This window comes from Lissotriton vulgaris, chromosome 6 (genome assembly GCF_964263255.1).
Source record: "Lissotriton vulgaris chromosome 6, aLisVul1.2, whole genome shotgun sequence".
NCBI lineage: Eukaryota > Metazoa > Chordata > Amphibia > Caudata > Salamandridae > Lissotriton > Lissotriton vulgaris.
In genome coordinates, this window is record NC_141694.1 from 1853860072 (window position 1) to 1853881788 (window position 21717).

General features: G+C 49.4%; 1 protein-coding gene across 2 annotated transcripts in view; it reads left to right on the forward strand.

Moving 5' to 3' along the window:
• LOC147709654 (low density lipoprotein receptor adapter protein 1-like) overlaps nucleotides 1-21717 on the forward strand; it is a 313839-nt gene that overhangs the window by 225017 nt on the left and 67105 nt on the right. For both annotated transcript variants that reach the window (XM_086928172.1, XM_086928173.1), the window contains exons 5-6: nucleotides 15809-15881; nucleotides 18105-18191. In XM_086928172.1, coding sequence (XP_086784298.1) covers nucleotides 15809-15881; nucleotides 18105-18191 — 160 coding nt within the window. The remainder of the gene's footprint in view (nucleotides 1-15808; nucleotides 15882-18104; nucleotides 18192-21717) is intronic.

The window sequence follows — 21717 nt, forward strand, 5'->3', positions numbered from 1 at the left end:
AATGTATTTTTAGCTGCTATTTCAAGGTTTCGACAAGACGGTTCCAACTCTCTTTATTCAGCTAGGATCATTCAACAGTTCTTCAAGGGATTGTTTCGGATGTTTCCTCCTATCCGGTGTCCACCACCATCCTGGCATCTTAACGTGGTGCTTGCACAACTTAAGCGACATCCCTTTGAACCTATTGATAGAGTGGATTTGAAGTTTCTGTCGTGGAAGGTGTCTCTGCTATTGGCTTTAACATCAGGCAGGAGAGTCAGTGACATTCAAGCTTTCACTATTAATCCGCCTTTTCTTCAATTCACTTCAAACTCGGTAGTGCTACGCACTAACCCCAGTTTTATGCCTAAAGTGCCTTTGGGCTTCCATCTCAACTAGCCAATCATTTTAAAGACTTTCTTTCCTAATCCTCAATCACCTGCTGAAAGATCTTTGCATACCCTTGACATCAAGAGATGTCTCAAATTCATTTTACAACGGACTTCTACGATCCGTAAATCTGACCAGCTATTTGTGGCCTATGGAAGAATACGTCTGGGATACCCGATATCAAAGCAAACCATAGCTCGTTGGATTTCTGCTGTAATTTGTTTCTGGCATCAACAAGCAGGAAGGCCATTGCAAACAACTCAGAGAGCACATTCTACAAGAGCAATAACCTCCTTTACTGCTCTTTTTGCAGTTGTGCCTCTTCATCAAATCTGCAGAGCTGCAACTTGGTCCAACAGGCACACTTTTACCAAGCACTACTGTTTGGAAGCTGCCAGTAATCAGATACGTCAGTGGGACAAGCGGTTCTCCGTAATCTTTTTAAATAAGGTTGAGCCTCTGTTCTTTCCTCCTCCTCTGTACTGTTTCTCAGACGCATATTAGCCATGCTTATTATATGTAATAAACATTGCCCTGTATATACAGATAGTTCAAGTTCGGGCATTTGTATAGCGCACTACTCACCCAGAGGGTCTCAAGGCGCTTGGGGAGGGGTTCATTATTTGTCGAATAGCCATGTTTTAAGTTCTTTTCTGAAGGAGATGTGGTTTTGAGTAAGGCGGAGGTGAGTGGGGAGTGAGTTCCAGGTCTTGGCAGCAAGGAAGGAGAATGATCTGCCACCCATGGTGGATTTTCGGATGCGCGGGACTGCGGCTAGGGCTTGGTTGGACGATCTTAGTTGGCGGGTGGGTTTGTAGAATGACAGTCGAGTGTTGAGGCATTCGGGTCCTAGATTGTAGAGGGCTTTGTGTGCGTGGGTGAGAAGGCGGAAAGTAATTCTTTTGTTGACTGGAAGCCAGTGGATGTCTTTTAAGTGTCCGGTGATGTGATCTTGGCGAGGGACGTCTAATATGAGTCTCGCTGATGCGTTTTGGATGCGTTGAAGTTTTTTCTGTAATTTTGCTGTGATTCCGGCGTAGAGGGTGTTTCCATAATCCAGTCGACTCGTGACCAGTGCGTGGGTGACAGTCTTTCTTGTCTCGAGGGGGATCCAGCGGAAGATCTTTTTGAGAATGCGAAGTACGTTGAAGCAGGAGGATGAGACTGCGTTGACTTGTCTGGACATCGAGAGAGAGGAGTCTAGGATGAAGCCAAGGTTACGTGCATGGTCTGTGGGAGTGGGTGCTGTGCCCAGAGCGGAGGGCCACCAAGAGTCGTCCCAGGCAGAGGGGGAAGATCCTAGGATGAGCACCTCGGTTTTGTCTGAGTTGAGTTTTAGGCAGCTATGTTTCATCCATTCTGCTACTTCTTTCATGCCTTCGTGAAGATTGGTTTTGGCGGTGTTGGGGTCTTTGGTGAGGGAAAGGATTAACTGGGTGTCGTCGGCGTAAGAGATGATGTTGAGGTTGTGTTGACGCGCGATGGAAGCGAGAGGACTCATGTAAACGTTGAAGAGGGTGGGACTAAGTGAAGATCCTTGTGGTACGCCACAGATGACTTCAGTGGCCTCTGAGTTGGATGGGGGAAGTCGAACTCTTTGAGTTCTCCCAGCGAGGAATGAGATGATCCAGTCCAAGGCTTTTCCTTGTATACCGGTGTTGCTGAGGCGTTGTATAAGGGTGCTGTGGCAGACTGTGTCGAAAGCGGCGGAGAGGTCGAGTAGAAAGAGGGCCACAGTTTCGCCGTTGTCTAGTAGTGTTCGGATGTCGTCAGTCGCTGCGATTTCGGGCGGTTTCGGTGCTGTGTTTGGCTCGAAACCCAGATTGAGATGGATCGAGGGAGTTGTTGGATTCAAGGAATGCGGCGAGTTGGCTATTGACAGCTTTCTCAATGACTTTGGCCAGGAATGGGAGGAGGGAAATGGGTCGGTAGTTTTTAAGTTCCGAGGGGTCTGCTGTGGGTTTCTTCAGAAGGGCGCTGAGTTCGGCGTGTTTCCAGCTATCTGGAAAGGTGGCAGAGTTGAACGAGCAGTTGATGACGTCACGGAGATGGGGTGCGATGATGGAGTCAGCTTTGTTGAAGATGTAGTGGGGGCAGGGGTCGGTTGGCGAGCCAGAGTGGATTGAGTTCATTAGGCGGGTGGTGTCTTAAGTGGTGATTGGGTTCCAGTTGCTAAGGTTGTTAGTTGGCGGAGTAGGATCTGAGGTGGGTGGGGAGGGCTGATCGCTGGGGGTATTCTCGAAGCTGTTGTGGATGTCGGCTATTTTGTTGTAGAAGAAGGAGGATAGCGCATCGCAGAGGTCTTGGGAGGGAGTGATGTCATTAGATGCTGCGGTGGGGTTGGTGAATTCTTTGACGATGTTGAAGAGTTCCTTGCTGTTGTGAGAGTTGTTGTCGAGACGATCCTTGAATGCTGATTTCTTGGCGGATCGAATCAGTTGGTGGTGTTTGCAGGTGGCTGCCTTGAGGGTGGCCAAGTTGTCGGTGGTTGGGTTTTTTCTCCATGTTTTCTCCAGGGTGCGGCATAGCTTGGATTTTTTAAGGTCATCGTTGAACCAGGGAGCCTTTTTGTTGGCTGATTTGATATGGTGCTTTTTCAGGGGTGCTAATTCGTCCGCACTGTGGGTGATCCATTGCTTGAGATTGGTGGCCGCTTGGTTTGGGTCCAGTGAGAGGGTTGGGAGGCTTTTGGTTTAGTGATGTGAGGAGTTGGTCGGAGGTGATTTTGTTCCAGTTTCTCCGAGGAATAGGTTGTGGTCGGTTGTGGTTCAGGGTGGTTTTGTAGCTGAAGTGAACACAGCTGTGGTCCGTCCAATGGAGAGCTGTGGTGCGATCGAAGGAGATATGCTTGCTGGAAGTGAAGATAGGGTCGAGTGTGTGTCCGGCAGCATGGGTGGGGGTGTCAACAAGTTGTTTGAGTCCGAGGTTGGCCAGGTTGTCTAGAAGGGTGGTGGTGTTGCTGTCGTGTTTGTTTTCAAGGTGGTGGTTGAGGTCTCCTAAAAGAATGTAGTTCTCGGAGGCGAGGGCATGTGGGCTGACGGAGTCCGTGATGTCATCGCAGAATTGAGTGCGGGTACCTGGGGGCCTGTAGATGAGGGTGCCGCTAAGTGTGGTCCTGGGGTCGGTGTGGATCTGGAAGTGGAGATGTTCGGCGGTTGCAAGATTATCGTCGGAGCTGGTCGTAATTTTGATGGTGCTCTTGTGGGTGATGGCGATGCCTCCTCCTGTTTGATTGGTGCGGTCTTTTCGGATAATCTTGTAAGCGTCCGGTATGGCTATGGCGATGTCGGGTGCTGATGATGTGTTCATCCATGTTTCTGTGAGGAAGGCGATGTCCGGTGACGCAGTGTCGAGTAGGTCCCAGAGTTTAGTTGCGTGTCTGTGGACCGAGCGGGTGTTAAGCAGGATGCACTTCAGGCGGTTAGAGTCGGAGTTGTGTGTGGAGGGAGTGGGTTTGGTGAGGGTCCTGAAGCAGTTGAACTTGCAGGAGAGGCAGGCAAATGGGCCGTGGGTACGTCCTGGAGTGTCTTCGCAGCATTGTGGTGTGCGTCCGGGGTTGAGGGCGAGGAGAGTTGCGGCATCATATGTGGTTTTAGTGGGTTGGGAATGAGGGGGAACCAGGGGGACAGGCGCTGGGCGCGGTCTGGGCGCGGACGGGCGCAGACGGGCTTACCTTCGGCGCACATGGGGCGCGACCGCTGCGCGGGAAGGCATCTGTCATAAGTGGATGGAGGAGAGGGGAGGGGCGAGGGCGGGGCAGCTGGGAGGCGGGATCGTGGTGGGGAACTGGGCTCGGGGTTAAACAACAAACAACAAAATGGCTGCGAGCCAAAGAGTCTAACACGAACAGATTAGGGCACAACCTGAGTTAGGCTAGGGAAAGGGCAATGGCGCCAGCACAATCAACCCAAAATCAATAACACAGTTTAAAGGCAGAAAACACAGTTGATTGGTGAATTAATGTGCACTGTGGCAGTATAGCGCTCTGAAATGATCCAAACTCCTGTGTAGCGCTGCGGAAATTAAACAGCACTCTAGCACACGAGAGAGTGGCAGTAGTGCGAGCAGAGCGCTACTTCATTCGATCAGACACGCATAAAGTTAAGCAGCTACTTCATTCGATCAGACATGCATAAAGTTAAGCAGCAGTAGTGCGAGCAGAGCGGGACCCAAATTCAATCAATATCAAATCAGCAGTAATGCGAGCAGCTGTAGCGTGAGCAGAGCGGGCACAAATTGAATCTGCAGTAATGCGGCCGGAGCGTTAATAAATCAGAATTCGGCAAGTAGCAGTCTGGAGAAATATCTTAACAATACCAGTTCTGGGTCAGGGCAGGGAGCAGCGTTACGAGCGACCGCTTCTGGCGAGTGCAGGACGGTCACAGCGAGTGGGCAGGACGGTAGAGCCTGACTATCCGTGGGAGGGCGGGGCAGCTGGGAGGCGGGATCGTGGTGGGGAACTGGGCTCGGGGTTAAACAACAATAATATACATATATTTATGCACATTATAGCATTCTATGTATGTTATTGCATAATGCCTTTTGTACATATGATTATGTTAAAAGTAGCGTCTTACGAGCATTATATTGGCTGTACTGCTTTCTACTCTGATTCAGGCATGTGAATCTATGAGAGATACCCCAATACTGGAGAAGAACAATAGTTACTTACCTGTAATCTGTGGTTTTCCAGTATTGGTGTCTTTCATAGATTCACATGCAACCCACCCACCTCCCCTCAGAGGCTGGTTTATGCTCTTTTCACTTGGTTCACTCTTGTGCGAGAAAATCTGAGAGCCTGAGCCTCTGAGGAGAACATTCTGGAGGGTGCTGTCGCCTGATTGGCTGCAGTTTGGACTATATATAATGACTTGGAAAAGTCATAAATGTGGAAGTTTTTTTCCTTGTAGCTTATGGCTACTTTACTTCCTGGTTCTATGTTACCTATGTTATGGTTATTATGTGCATAATTATTGCTTTGTTGTGTACTGTGGGACTCCCACTCCGACGACGGGGAATGATTCAGGCATGTGAATCTGTGAAAGACCTCAATACTGGAGATCCACAGATTACAGGTAAGTAACTATTGTTCACCCCAAGTTACTCAGTATGACCATCCATCCCCCGATCCGACTGCCTCTGCGATACAATCTTCTGTTGCAGCAGCAGGGGACGGTTCTCCACCCGAACCTGCCCAGCCTCCACCTACATGCATGGAGATTGAGCGGCAACAGTTGATTCCATTTGACGTGCCTCCTGTAGTCTGTGATGTCATTCTGGCAGCCAGGCGTCCCTCCACTAAATCGGTATACACCTGCAGGTGGAACAAATTTGTGGCATGGTGCACAGCCAAGACTGTGGATCTGCTTTCTGTCCCTCTTTCTGAGGTCCTTTTATTCCTTCTTTCTTTGGCCCAGCAGGGCTCTGCTCTGGGCACTATCAAGGGCTACCTTTCGGCCATTTCAGCCTTTCTGAGGCTTCCAGATCAGCCTTCTCTTTTCAAGTGGTGGTGGCATAATAGGGGGGGTACCCACCTCAAGGAAGGGGACCCATTGGTTCTGACCTTTATTTACCTGTAATGCCCCTACATCTAGTATTTGGGGCAACCCGAACCTCACCTCCTCAGACAGCAGGCTCAAGAACCCGAATGACCTTACCTGCCTTCCAAACCCAAGATTTTGTCTCCCGTGAGCACCGGATTTACTCACCCACAGACTCTGGCCCCAGCCCAAACAGCGAGTCTGCACCCGACGCCCATGGCCAGAGTGGCCCAACACCACAAGGAGGTCTCCCTGGCGATCCTGACCTGAGATCTAGTGACCTCTGATCTGCCTCGAATCTCCAAACGACGGCTGTAGCGCCTTTCTGGAGGATCTCCCCCCCCCCCCGACTGCGACCGGAGCTGGTAAGAAAACCCAACACCTGAAGACATCCCTGCACCTGACATCCCACAGCCTTGGGTGACCCTTCCGACGGTGTCCCCGCATCCCCTGGCATCCCAACTTACCTCTCCAACCTATGGTCACCTCCATAAAATATTAGTCCCCGAGCCTGCAGTCTTTGTTGCAACAGTAGAATCCCCAATGAAAATGACAGGGCACCCGATGCCTGAACAGCACCTTCACCCAGCTGCCGCTGCAGGTGTACTTTGCTTGCTAACTCAGATCCCCCTTTGCCCTGAGCCTACCACCAGGAGCTTTGCTCCCACAACCCTGTGGCCTGCTTGTGAGCAGCCACCAACCAGAGGCCCCCTATCCTCCATTGGATAAAATTGGGCCTCAGCACTCTGCCGTCCTAGTGTCGCTGAGGGTGCTTTGAGAGTGCATCCCTGATCCTGGGGGAACCCTGGTTATAACCCCAGAAAACCAACTCCCAAACCCAAGTACTTGCCTTGAAACTGATAACCTAATTTCCTCCTATAGGAGCGCATTGACTGCTTTCTTGTGAACATTGTTCTAAGTGTGGATTTGGTTTTATATGAGAATTTGAAAAACTGCAAATATCTAAAACCGGCTTGTTGCAAAGTCATCCTGCGCCCTGGCCACCCCCAACATTTTGCTGAATGGTACTGGTGGTAACTGACTCTGACTGACCCTGGACTCTGCCTAACCATGCCGGGGGCCAGTGCTATGCTGATAGAGACACATTTAGAATTAGAATACAGTGAAAACACCTACATACACTAGAGTACCCCTATGATTGGCATGACCTACCCTATCAGACCCCATTAAATATTAGGGCAGGGGGATTAAAACTACCTAGACGTCCCCAGTCCACAATAGGGAATGGCAGTTTAGGGGCCAGCAGCTTTTTCTGCACTTGCATGGGTGCACTGCTGAAGCCTGAGGTCAGTTTAAAAGTAGCCCTGGGGACAGGACTGCTTTTAAAAAGTAAATTGTGCCCAAATTCAAGTTTTGTGTTTGGGGCGCATAAAAATGGATAACCTTCAATGCTTTGGCATATTAAGAACCCCTAGGGTCTCCTCTAGGTGTCCCAGGGGTGGGAGGGCCAGGTATTTATCAGGTGGACCCATATCAAATGAGTTTTATATGCCCAGGGTTAAATGAAATTTCACATTTCACCCCCCTCATTGTGACAAAGTGCTGCTCAAATTCAACTTTGATGCTAGGAGCACTGTGGAGGGAGGATCTGCAATATTCCCACTGATTCAGTACCTCCAAAATCTCCCCTAGTTGTTCCATGGGGTGGGGGTCCTGTAGATATAGGCGGAGTACTTATAAAATAGGTTTTTATAAACCCTAGTTCTGGAAAAATGACCCAAGTCATTTTTCATATTGCAAATCCCATGCCACATAGGTTAATATGATATATAAAGAAGTGGTTCTGTCGGGAATGTGGCAATTTATTTGTTCAATGTAATTAATATATCCAAAACGTTCAATTCTTAGTGCAAAACATACACAAACTTAATAGAAGCAAAAAAGTTCAAAAGTGACTTGTGGTGATAAGTGAAAAAAGTGCTATACATATATTATACAAATAGGTAACACGTACGCCAATAGTAGTTATGTTGTACTGTCCATTTCTCAATGCATGAATACACGACCCAAGAGAGACTTTGTGTTGGGGGTCAGCAAAGCTGCATGGACTAGTGTGACTGCAACGTCGACGTCTCAAAGTTTCTCTTGGGTCGTGTATTCATGCATTGAGAAATGGACAGTACAACATAACTACTATTGGCCGTACGCGTTGCCTATTTGTATAATATATGTATAGCACTTTTTTCACTTATCACCTCGAGTCACTTTTCCTGCACTTCAATCACTTTATCGCCTTGCAGTGTATTGTTGCATTGACAGCCTCATTCATTAATTTGTGTACATAATGCTCATACAATACAATTGTCATTTCTGATCAAAAAATAGTTTGTCCTTGTGGTGTGTTCCGCGTATCTGTATTTTGTTGTTTAAAGGTGATGTTGAACCTTTTTGCTTCCATTAAGTTTGTGAATGTTTTCCACTGAAAATGGAATGTTTTGGATATATTCATTACATTGAACAAAGAAATTGCTACATTCTCGACAGAACTACTTCTTTATATATCATACATAAACAGGTTCTGAGGGAAACAGGGTCACCCCATTATTGCTAATGGTTTACATAGGTTAATGTGGCAAGAGGTTATTAACTGATAACTCCCATCTGAAAGAGACACGTTAGTGATAGATTCCTTACCTTAGAATAATCCCCAGGCGTCAGACTTGATCTGGAAAGCTTTTGTCAGCAGTACCCCTGCGCGTCGATTAGCATCGTTGTACGGCTCCGCATGCGTCGTTGGTGTCGTATTCGCCGAGATGACGTCACTAGAGCTACTTAGACGGGCCCACGCGCGCTGACAAGCACATTCTTTCTTTTTCGGCGCGAGCAAGCGCCGATCCGGAGAGAGCGGTACCCCGTCAACTTGTTGACTAAAGTATTTGTTTGATATAAATTTTAAGTAAACTTACTACTGGTGCATAGGGATGCCTGGTTTCAAGCTTTGCAAGGCCTGTCCACGCACGATGTCGCTGATGGACCCGCACCGTGAGAGTTTCTTCTGCCTGGGGCGTGACCACGACTCCGAGTCGTGTTCCCACTCCCGGGCCATGACCCCGAAAACTTTGCGGGAGCGGGCCCGAAAGTGGCTGGAGGCCCGGGAGTCGGCCCCACGTCGTTCCAGGTCCCGGTCTCGTGGGAGGTCGAGGGCCTGGTAGCAGAGCAAGCACCATCATTCGAAGTCTTCGCACTCGGAGTCCGGTAAGGCGAAGCACAAAAAGTCGAAGAAGTGACGCCGCTTTAAGTTATCCCATCGCTGGTCGCAGGACACGGCTGAGGGGGCAGGTGGCACCGCTCCTGCGGCTCCGACAGAGCCTGAACAGTTACCGTTGGCCTACCCACCTTTCCCGGGTCCATCAGCGACTCAAGCCGAATTGCAAGAATTCGTGTCTGCAATGGCACGTATCTTCGGCCCGTGCGGCGCCGTCGTATCGCCTTCGGGCCCCGCGGGCCCCACTGTTCCGCGTTTCTCAATGTCGTCGGCTCTGGCCTGTTGTCGGCGACGCCGAGAGGCCTCCATGGCTCCGGCCTGGGCTCCCCGTTCTTGCCGGTGGACCCCGTACGGTCCCCACTGTAATTGACATCGGCGATGGCGACCAACGCCAGCATCGACTTCTTTTCCGACGCCGAACCGGTGCCGGATGGATGTCTGCCGACGCCAATCCCAACGCCAATGGGAGACTTTTACCCTTTTCTTCCCCCACGTCCTCGTTCACTTATGGAGGAAGGGGAGGACTGGGAAGGGTTTGAAGACCCTCTCGCTGCACAGTGCAAGACGGTCCCCGACTGAGATGAGGAGGCGGAAGCCGGTGGCCCGGATTACACTCCGGCGCCTGGTTCACCATCCCATTCAGCTACTATGGAGGAGAGTGGTTTCTTTTCCACTGTGCTACGTAGGGCGGCCGAGGGTCTTTGCCTCAAGCTCCCTGCAGTGGCTTTCAGGCCAACCTACTGACTGAAGAGCTTCGGCCAGCCTCTTCTTCTACAGAACCGCTGTTGCCGTTTAATGAGGCTCTTACTGATGTGCTTCTGGGCACTTGGTCCCGGCCCAACACAGGGGCTCCTGTGGATAAGGGTCTGGGCCGACGCCATCGCCCGGCTCCGGGCGACCCTGCCTTCCTCACCCAGCACCCTACACCTGAGAGTTTGGTGGTTCAGGCCTCCACGTCCCGGAGTGCGTTACCTTCTGCTCCACCGGACAAGGAATCCAAGAAATTGGAGCAGTTTGGCAAGAAGATTTATTCTTCCGCAAGTTCTGGACTGCGGTCTGTGAACACTACCTGTCTCTTGGGCCACTATTCCCATTCTGTATGGGATTCGGTTGAGCAGGTGCTACCTCAGTGTCCGGAGGTGGCCCAGACAGTTCTCTCCCGAGCTCTTATGGAGGGGAGAGATGCGCTAACTTCACTGTATGTTGTGGTCTTGATACCGCTGATTCGCTGGGTAGGGGAATTTACACAACAGTGATGTTACGCCGTCATGCCTCGTTGAAGACGACTGGCTTTTCTGCAGATGTCCAGAATACTTTGATGGACATGCCCTTCGATGGCACCCGCCTCTTTGGTGATAAGGCGGATTCCACATTGGAGCGTTTTAAGGACTCTCGGGCCACGGCCAAGTCCTTAGGCCTTTTGGCCCCCTGTACTCCTTCCACTTCTAACTTTCACTCCTTTCAAAGCTCTGGAAGAGGCGTGCAAACATGTTCATTTCAGAACAAGCCTGCGCAGCAACATTCCCAGTGGGCGTGGGGCTCGCAAAGGTGGGTCACGGGACCAGCGTGCGGGTCAGTCCACCATCACCCCCGCTGTCAGTGCCTCCACACCTTCCTAGTCCGGTGTTTCAGGCCCACCAGACGCCAGTAGGGGACAGGATTCGTCATCACCCCCCCCCCCCCCACCCCCCTCCCCCCTCCCCATCACCCCCCTCCCACCAACTGGCGCACCATTACATCAGACAAGTGGGTTCTGGAGGTTGTTCATAGGGGCTACCCCCCCCCCCCCCCCACCCCCCCCAGCCATGCATGCACCGGCAGTTCCACCGCATGTCGGGGATCATTTGGCACTTCTCCAGCAGGAAGTTGCGGCCCTCTTGGCCAAGGGGGCCATCAAGCGCGTTCCGACACCAGAAGTAGGTTGTGGTTGTTACTCCTACTACTTCTTGGTTCCAAAGAAAGACAAGGGTCTACGTCCCATCTTAGATCTTCGGAACGTCAATCCGGAAAGAGAAGTTCAAGATGCTCACTCTGGCTCAGGTCTTGTCTGCTCTCGACCCACAAGACTGGATGGTGGCACTGGACCTGCAAGACGCTTATTTTCATATTCCCGTCCTGCTGGCCCATCGGCGTTACCTGCGATTCACGGTGGGCCAGGAGTATTTTCAGTCCATCGTGCTCCCCTTTGGCCTTACCAGCGCCCCTCGGGTGTTCGCAAAAGTGATGGCGATCTGCGCAGATCAGGGGCTTCAGTCTTCCCCTATCTCAACGACTGGTTGTTCAAGGTGGGCTCGCCTCAGACAGTCGTCTCCCACCTCCAGTCTACGGGTGACCTCCTGCATTTGCTGGGGGTTTCCATCAACATGCCAAAGTCGCACCTGAATCCCTCCGAGAAGCTCCTCTTCACCGGAGTGTTTCTGGACACGGCACAGTTTCGGGTTTATCCTCCCTAACAGCGAGTCCAGGTCATCCGGGCTATGATTCCGATCTTTCAGCCCTTGTCCTGAGTTTCGGTCAGGAAGACCTTGAGGTTGCTGGGACTCATGGCCTCCTGCATCCTGCTGACCAACCATGCCAGGTGGCATATGCGGGCTCTGCAGTGGGACCTAAAGCGTCAGTGGGCGCAGCATCAGGGAAATCTGTCCGATTACGTCCAGATCTCGGAGGGCTCTGCACAACAATTGCAGTGGTGGCTCACGAATCAGCATTGGGTCAGCGGCAGATCCCTCTCCCTTCCCCAATCGGAGCACACAGTGGTGACGGATGTGTCTCTCCAGGGTTGGGGCAGCCACATGGGAGAGGCGGAGATCAGAGGCCTCTGGTCTCCGGCGGAGTTCCAGCTCCATTTCAACCTTCTGGAGCTTTGGGCGGTCCTTCTTGCACTGAAGCCATTCCTCCCCTCTGTCAGGGTAAAGGTAGTGCTGGTGTTCACGGACAACACCACCGCCATGTGGTATTGCAACAAACAGGGCGGGTGGGGTCGTGGACCCTATGTCAGGAGGATCTGCGCCTGTGGACATGGCTGGAACGTTCTAGCATTTCCTGACGGTTCAACACCTGGCAGGTTCTTTGAACGCCAGGGCGGTTGAACTCAGCCGCCGGTGTCTGATGGATTACGAATGGCGTCTTCACTCTGAGTTGGTGCAAGGTCTCTTTTAACAGTGGGGAGAGCCTTGGTTAGATCTATTCGCCACCGAAAAGAACGCACAATGTCATCCGTTCTGCGCGAAGGAATTTCCAAGGCGGCACTCGCTCGGTGCCGCTTTTCGTTGCAAGTGGAGTTGCGGTCTGTTGTACCCCTTTCCCCCTATACCACTTCTTCCCAGAGTGCTGAAGAAGATCAGGCACGACTGGGCCCAAGTCATCCTTGTGGCTCCGGACTGGGCTCGAAGAGTTTGGTATCCCGAGCTACTCAGTATGACCATCCATCCTCTGATCCGACTGCCTCTGCGGAAGGATCTTCTGTCGCAGCAGCAGGGGACAGTTCTCCACCCGAACCTGCCCAACCTCCACCTACATGCGTGGAGATTGAGCGGCGAGAGTTGATTCCATCTGACGTGCCTCCCGAAGTCTGTGATGTCATTCTGGCAGCCAGGCGTCCCTAAACTAAATTGGTATACGCCTGCAGGTGGAACAAATTTGTGGCATGGTGCACAGCCAAGACTGTGGATCCCCTTTCTGTCCCTCTTTCTGAGGTCCTTTTGTACCTTCTTTCTCTGGCCTGACAGGGCTCTGCTCTGGGCACTATCCAGGGCTACCTTTCGGCCATTTCAGCCTTTCTGAGGCTTCCAGATCAACCTTCTCTTTTCAAGTCCCTTGTTGTACAGAAATCCTTAAAAGGCATTACGCATATGTTCCCTCATGTTCCTTTCATAATGCCTCAGTGGGACTTGAATCTTGTTTTGACTTATCTCATGTGCGCGCTCCTTTTGAGCCGCTTCACTATTGTCCTTTACGTCTTATGACTTTGAAAACTGCCTTCCTAGTGGCTATCACCTCTGCCAGTAGAGTGAGTGAGCTTCAGGCTCTTTCTTGTAAGCCTCCTCTTCTGTCGATCATCCAGAAAAGGTTATGCTTCGAACTCGTCCTTCCTTCTTGACAAAGGTTGTCCCTGCCTTCCACATCGGGCAGACTATCACCTTGCCCACTTTCTTTCCACCTTCGCATCCTTCCAGAAAGGAAGAGAGGCTCCACAGTCTGAACCCAAAACGTGCGCTCTCCTTTTACCTGAATCGCACACAAGCATTCCGGGAGGATGACCAGCTCTTTGTTGGCTTCGCAGGCGCCAAGAGAGGCCAGGCTGTTCACAAGAGGACTATCTCCCGCTGGGTCATCTTGTGTCTCAAAGCTTGTTATTCTATGGTTAAAAAGGAACTGCTGCGTGCCAATTCTACCAGGGCAACAGCAGCCACTACGGCTTTGGGATGTGGTGTCCCCCTGCAAGACATCTGTCAGGCTGCCACGTGGGCTTCACTGCACACTTTTACAAAGCATTATTGCCTTGACAGTCTGGTCTGGAGGGACAGCTTCTTTGGCCGTTCTGACTTTCTGGTGTAATCTTATTCCCAGACCCACCACCGGGGTTGGTATTGTTGGGGTATCTATTCTAAGGTAAGGAATCTATCACTAACGTGTCTCTTTCAGATGCACAAGTTACTACATTAGTTAGTGTTAGATTCCTTACTGCCCCGCCCGTCCTCCTTGTTCTGCGAACTGATTTCTAGGGTTGATGTAATCCTTTCTGGCCCTAGTTTCTATGCACCAGTGGTCAGTATCTTACATGACTCTGCGTTCCTGTCGCGGAAAGTTGTGTACAGAATTGACGTCCGCGCGGCCGGGCGCATTTAAGTAGCTCCAGCTTTCTTGATCCAGTCTGACGCCTGGGGATTATTCTAAGGTAAAGAATCTATCACTAACTAATGTCTCTTACAGATATATCTTTACACTAGTAGTAACTTGTGTGATATGAGAATGATAGAACTTTCATTCAAAGACTTCCCAGAATGGTAGTGATAAATCCAACAATATGATATTGTTTACTTTCTCCTAAAATGTACAGACAAGAAGTTATAAGACTTTCTTGTTTGTAGGTCCAGATTCAGCCTTCCAGTGGTCTGTCCTGATTGGTCAGAGTTAAGTGGAGTAGCCAGGCTGCATTGAAAAAGTGATAAAGAGCCCCTGGGGTTAACCAGCTGTGCTGGGAGGGCAGTAGGCTGCTACACAGGAATGCCAGAGCAGGGGGAGGAGTCGTAAACCATGGTCTTCAAAGGCAAGGGGAAGGCTCGGTGTCCTTTACAACTTCACTCTTTTGACCCAAAGCCAGAGGTAGCATTATAGAAGGGATGCACAGATGCAGGGGGGGAGGTAGAGGCTATGGAAAGTAGCCATCTTAGGGGTGTGTTTAGCCAGCTCTTACCTCCCTGCTGGAAAATCAGCCATTATGAATTTGGAGGATTTGGTGCACTCTGGGACAAAATAATGCCACTCTACAGGATGTGGTCATATCTGTGGGGAGTTGCTCTGCTCCCATCGGTCAGGAGTGACCTCCTGCTTGACCCAGAGAACTTAGAATAAGTATCTGAGAGGGGCAAAGTCTCTCAGATCTGCTGCTTGAAACTTAAGAAAGAAAGACGTTGCCATGCTGAGAAGTTGAGGTGCAATTTCTAAGGCCTGCCCTCTGAAGACTGCACCAGCTGAAACTACAGCCCTGTGGATTACCTTGCTGTAAAAGAACTAAAGAGTGGACTCCCTGCAAGCTACATGTTAACAGAGCTCACCTGGTTGGAACATTCAGGTAACTTTTGGAGCGTGATTTGCATTATGCATAATTCTGCAGTAACTTTTGCATAATTGCGCTATAGAAAATTATGTGAGTTTCACACACTCCTAGTCACCACCATATGAACTGTTCAAAATTAAGCACTTACAAAATGCACTTATGTGGACCCATTATATAAATAGCTTTGAGAAAGGTAAAAATAAAAAGGAAAAAGACCGTACATGCGTCCAGAAGTGTGTTTGTTTCTTCACGTTTATAAGAGTGAAGCAATCTCGTCTCTCTCCCTCTTTTTAAAGCACCCCTACTTTCCCAAAAATTGTTTTTATATGTTCAAAGTACTGCCAATGGAACCCCCACTTTCAAGTAAAATAATGTTTCTGGACATCGAACCACAATTTACCGTAAAATGAAAAATAGGTTTCTGGTGTTAGTAAGGTTAGTAAGCGATGCTGACAGAAAAAACTCTTCAGAGCTTAGTAATTCATGCCAGGCAGCCCAGGTATTAATGTTAGTGGTACAGGATGCAAAATTCACTGCTGTGAATTGTTAACCCTATATAACGAGTTAGTCCCTTTTCCAAGAATGTGGTAACATGAAATGTATATAATACAAGCACTAAAAAACACTTGCAAGCGATAGTGTCATGTACAAAGTTCTGACTGTAACTTGAATCTGCGGATGGTGTTCACTTAAACATGCATTACTTGTGTAGCGTCAATGGATGCTAGCCTAAGCTGATAGGGCATCACTGCCTTTTCTGCAGTCCCCTGTAATCCTAAATGCTAGCGTCTTCCTGAGTTACTATGTCTGAGTGCATCTTAAGAGAGAACATTGAACAGTTTGTAAGTCAGCCTTTACCACTGTCCTTGACACTGCTTTCTCTGTTGCCAACAGGCTCAAGCAGTCGCTCTTACTGTCGCACAGGCCTTCAAGGTGGCGTTGGACCTCTGGGAGACGGCGCAGGAAGGTGAGGAATAACTCGCGCAGGGCACGGACTCTGCACCTGGTGCATGTCTGGGAGTCTTGGGATTTCTCTTTTTAGAGACATGCATTTAAAAGTACCCTTTAAAGATGCTAGCCTTGTATCATGACTGCAGTCTTCGACCCACACACTACTTGTAGTGGTGAAAATTCTGTGCAAGGACGGGTGACCCATCAAAGTGAAGCTTGCTACATGTTGGTGCATTAGGCGGTTGTCTAAGAGATGGTTTACGCCGTTGAATCCAAGTGGTCCAGACCCTTTGTGGTGCTCCACGTTTTGGGAATATGGCCAGTTCAAATTACTTTTAGGATTGGCAGAGTATTACTCTAAATGTGTGAGGCACTTTGTGTGACACCAATGAGGCTCCTAATTCAAAAAAAAAGTTTGTCAAATATGAAGATGCATGAGGTTGTGTGGAGACTAAAATTCTGACAAGGAAATCTTGAATTCTTCCAAGCTGAGCTCATTCGATGCTAGACATAACAGGTAATCTCTGCCAGTGTTTACGGGCTCTCTTCGCTGTAATAATGCACATCATAGAGAAATAAGGGCCAGATGGAAAAAGCATTTTGCTGATCACAAACGGCCTGATTCGCAGAATCAGGCTGTTTGTGACCGGAAAAATGCGTTTTCAAATGTGCAGAATGTGGCATTTTGGATTTGTGATTTGATGTTTGGAAGGGGCTTGCGTGTTTAGGGTGTCCATTCCAAATACGGAATCCATATGATATGTATTACTGTTTTGCAACCGAATTCCAGACACAAAACAGTAATACTTAACCACCAGTTTAAAACTAGTGGGAACCCAGTCGAAAAGAGGAAGAGGTCCCTTTGAGAATGTAAATAATATTTTTTAAGAGCAGGTAGTGGTTCCACTGACTTCAAGGTTTCATTTTTTTCTTTTTAAACTCCTCTAACGACAACTGGTTGCATAAAAAAAATTACGTTATTAAAAAGCCTTCACAGACATGGTGGTGTGCTGAACTTAGCCGGCCACCATCCCTGTGATGGCTGTGATCCCTAATGGGACGCAAACTGCGACCTACCTTATTAATGCTCATGAGGTAGGTCGATGTGCGGTCTACAAGAGAACCCTAAATGAAATTCAATGAGTTTCATACATTAGGACCGATTTCCCAATGTTTGTAATTCAGGTCCTAAGAGTATTTTGGGCTTCCCTCCTTTGGGATGCAGAACATAATTATAAGCTGTGGCTTTATACTGGGCTCCTCATGAGAGTTGTATAGAGATTGGAAGCCACATGTACGTTTGTTTACCATAAAAGGTAGCAGAGAGGCCAAGTGACTCTGTACCGCAAGCCTTCGCTAGCAGGTGTGTTCAGAACTCCTGGAACACAACAGCAGAGGTTTCAACCACTCTGCTGAGGAGGAGTGAGGTGATGTGCACAGGGGGCCTGTACATCAGCTGATGATCTAGAGGCAGTTAAGGAGTGATGCAGCCACTGAAGACGAAATGTTTTCTTTGGTAAGGATCAGTGCTTTAAATGGGCTGGTACAATCCGGTACGGAGTACCTGCACCTTTTTTATTTTGAGAGGGCGAGTACCGGCACTTCTCAAGAGCGACGTAATACTTTTAAAAGGCGAGTACTGGCACTTTTCAGAAGCAAGCAGGTACTCTGGTACAGAGTAGCTGCACTTCTATTTTTCCATTTCAAGCCCTGGTAAGGATGCAAATGGTAGGAGGCCAGCAAAGAAAGAGCTCTTGGAACCCAATTTGTTAATGTATCAGTGTTGCATCAACTTTATCACGTGGAGGAATGTTTATTGGCAGGACAAGTTGATGGTTTGTGGGAAAAGATATCTGCTCTGGTTGCACAGAATGAGTGACGGGCAGGGGTGGACAGTACATATCCTTGAGCAGTGAAGGAATAATTGAATGAGAGTCCTTTGTGTTAAGGGTTTTCAGAGGTCCTGGTGACTGACAGATGTGTGATCCGGAGTTGAAGAGTCAGGGTTTTAGAGAGGTGGTATAATTGCCAAGAGGAAGTAGGGATGGCAGACTTTTTTGGTGCATTTTTGAAATTGTGATTTTTTTTGTTGCTTTTTTCTTTGGCTGTTCTGCTTCATATTGTCTGCACTTTTGAGGTTCAGCGGAGAGCACTGCTTTCTTTGCATATTCTGATGTGCTCTATCTCCACATTTGATAAATTCCCAGCTTTACTCTTAACTTGCGCATTCTCTCCACAGGGAAGGGGCAGACATGCCCCAGGAACTGCTGCAGCTCGGAAACAACCTCTTTCTGCGGGGTGTCCAATTCTTGCGTCTCTGAGACAGGTAAGCGAGCCTCCGGTAGCGCATGTTAGATTACCTACTGAGGGATGTGAGCAATAAAACATGACGGTGGGTGGAGCTTGGAGTGGGTACAAGGTGAGTGGTTGAAGCCAGAGCTTAAGGGGAGTCTAGAGGAAGGGACCATGAAGTCAGGATGCAGAAGTTGGGAGCAGTGGGGTGCTGCAGCCTGTAACTCTGCAGAAAGTGACCCTGAATATACATCTTCTTGGATCGACTCCTGCCTGTACTGTACTCTATTACCCATTCCACTCACCGTTCCGTAGCTTAACTTGCGCTTTTCTACCTCCTTTTAATCACAAGGTGTTCCACTAATGTTAAATCTGCTGTCTGCCCCATCTTCTGTGCATGTTTTGACTACTTTGTGCCAATAAGAATGGTGAGTCTCGGTCTCTGGAATATAATATTAATGTATCCTACAGGACCCAGGGTTTTAAGTGCGCCCCGGATGGCCTAATAGTACTAAAACGGAGATTCACCTAAGCAGGACGTCATACTGAGCAATGTGGACTCCACCCCGCCCAGAAAATAGTCTGGCACAGTGGGTGGAGACGGTGCGGCTCAAGGCGGGCTAGTAATACGTGCGTCGCCACTATACCCTCAAGAAGTAGAGGGTAGAAATAGGGGAGTAATTTAGGTGTTTTCAGTGCCTGCTGGTACTTTCATTGTGATTGGATTCCCCTTCCGGCCCGGTGCCAGATCTTTCTGTCCAGACAGGGAGTAAATAAAGCTTATCTTATGGTTTAAAAGATGTTCCCCAAGGCAGCCCTGCCCTCGCCCAGCCGAATCTTACTCTCGGCTCGAGGCGGCGGCGGGCGCCATCTTGGGTGTGGGCAGGGGCAGCGCTCTAGTCGCGCCGGCCTCCCACCCTCCTCATCTCCCATAAAATGTGCGTAGGGTTCAGACGGCGCAGCGGGCTGGCGCAGCGGGCGCGCCGGATGCGCGCCGAAGTCGCGCACAAGTCAAGCCCGTCTGCGCCCGTCCGCGACCGGCCGGGACCAGGGGCCCAGACCCCTGCTCGACGGGCGTGCGCCCGGCATACTTATACAAGTAAGAGGTTGAGAGACCTATGTCCCGTTCTACCTAATTACTGTCATCACTTGATGGAGCCCGTGGACCTAGGACCATGTCCTCATTGTTCATTTACTGGTAGTTGTTTATTGCCAATCGCTCCTGATCCCGATACAATTCTGGCTAAAGGGGGTCTCCTAAACTGTAGATCCATTAGCAAACACACTCTCCAACTGTGGGATCTTATATTGGATGAGGACATGCAGATGCTGTTCCTTACTGAGACTTGGTTGGGAGAACACTCCGACCCGGATATACTGGACACTATCCCTCCTGGTTACACCCTCCACAGACTTGACAGGATAATAGGAAGGGGAGGCGGGATCGCCATTATTGTCAAACACCCGTTCGAGTGTATTCTAAAACCGGTAAAAATTGATGATTGCGAAGCTGGTGAATTTAGTATCAAACTGACGCAACATGACACTATCTCTGGCATCCTTATCTATAGGCCCCCTGGGTCCTTGGGAAACTTTCGTAGTAGCCTACTTGAAGGGGCTACTCAGACCGCCATTAAACACAACAAGGTCCTGATACTGGGTGACCTGAATCTACACCTAGAGGACCCTGCACAGAAGGAGGCAGAGGATGTTCGACTTGTATTACAAGAACTACAGCTGACATTGCTAAGTACAACAGCTACACATCAGAAGGGTCATTGTTTAGACCCTATCTTTGCGAGCTGGGATAAAATAAAAGTACTCACCCCCCGTCAGTTCCCTTGGACTGACCACTTTCTGGTCCCTTTTCATTGCTTTTATCAGACCGCTAGGACTAAAGACTATGGGGAAGGATACTTTATGAAACGCAAATGGAGACAATTCTCCAAAGAAAACTTTGTAGGCAACATCCAGAAAGCTCAATTAATAAGTGCTCTGGATAGTGACCAGGCGAATAAAGAATTCAACCTACTTGTCACTGCCACCTTGGATGAGCTAGCTCCCATGGGCAAAGGCAAAGTTAGAGCTGGTAGACAACGCACTGCCCCATGGTTCACGATTGAACTCCAGCAAATAAAATCGAAATGTAAAAAGCTAGAAAGAACCTGGAGAAGGACCCCGAGTGAGCAAGCAAAAAATAGTTATAGCTTAGCACACCGGAGCTACCAATATGCGGTGCGTAGAGCTAAAGCCAAATATTTTCAGACTCGTATTGAGGAAGCCGAGAGCTCCTCGCGGGAACTGTTTAAAATATATAAAGAAATATCGTTGGTTTCTAGCTCCAATACCCCCGTAAAATCCTCCAAGGAGGGATGTAATAAAGTCGCTGACTTCTTCTCTAGTAAAGTCAAGAAGATTTATGCTTCCTTTTCCCATATACCAGCTAAGGGCACTGATTTCAGAGCAAACAGCTCATTGGCAGCCCCGGACTCCGCACTCTTAACCTTTGAGGTTCCGGCAGCTGACAAGCTAGCAACCATCTGTCGGAGCGTCAAGTCCGGCTCCCCCAATGACCCGGCCCCTGCCTGGGTCTTATCTGAGGGTCTGACAGCTTTGGAACCTCACATTAGACACGTCCTACAAACCTCCTTTTCCACTCAACAAGTCCCCAGAGAGTGGAAGAAGGCAATAGTACTTCCAATAAGGAAAAAACCTAATGTCAGCACGGAGGTACTAGAAAACCTCAGACCGATTTCCTTATTGCCGTACGTGGCGAAGGTAGCCGAGAAGGTGGTTAATGCTCAGCTCACGGAGCACTTGGAAAAATGTAGTCTACTCCACCCCTCGCAATCGGGATTTAGGGCAGGCTACTCGACGGAGACGGCCCTCCTAAGAGCCACTGAGACTCTAAGAGCAGGGGCAGATGCTGGTCATACAATGGCCCTGATCATGCTTGACCTGAGCGCGGCTTTTGACACCGTAGCGCATTCCATCTTGCTACGGTGTCTGAACGAAGCTGGGGTCGCTGGTCCTGCGCTGGGCTGGCTACAATCTTTCCTTACAGAGAGATGTTTCCAGGTTCAGCAGGGGACATGCCGCTCAGGGGAGATGTCACTAGACCAGGGAGTGCCTCAGGGCTCGGCTTTGAGCCCCACTCTTTTTAATTTATACATGGCCTCCCTGGCGAAAGTTGTACACTCTTTTGGGGTGGAATTAGTGTCGTACGCTGACGACACTCAGCTGCTAATCTCCCTTTCGCAGAGTACCTCCAACACCCCTAAAAATTTTAAATCCTGTATGCAGGCACTAGCAGAGTGGATGGATGCCCATTGTCTAAAACTCAATGGCTCCAAAACAGAGGTGTTGGTGGTAGGGGGAAAAAGCGAGAAATGGTCGGATGAGTGGTGGCCGTCATGCCTGGGCCCTACCCCCATACCATGTCAGGAGGCTAAGAATCTGGGAATTTGGATGAATCCTTCGCTCTCATATGAAGGCCACATAAGGCGCCTTGTGGGCAAATGTTTTGGAGTCCTAAAGACCCTAAATAAAACCTTAGACCT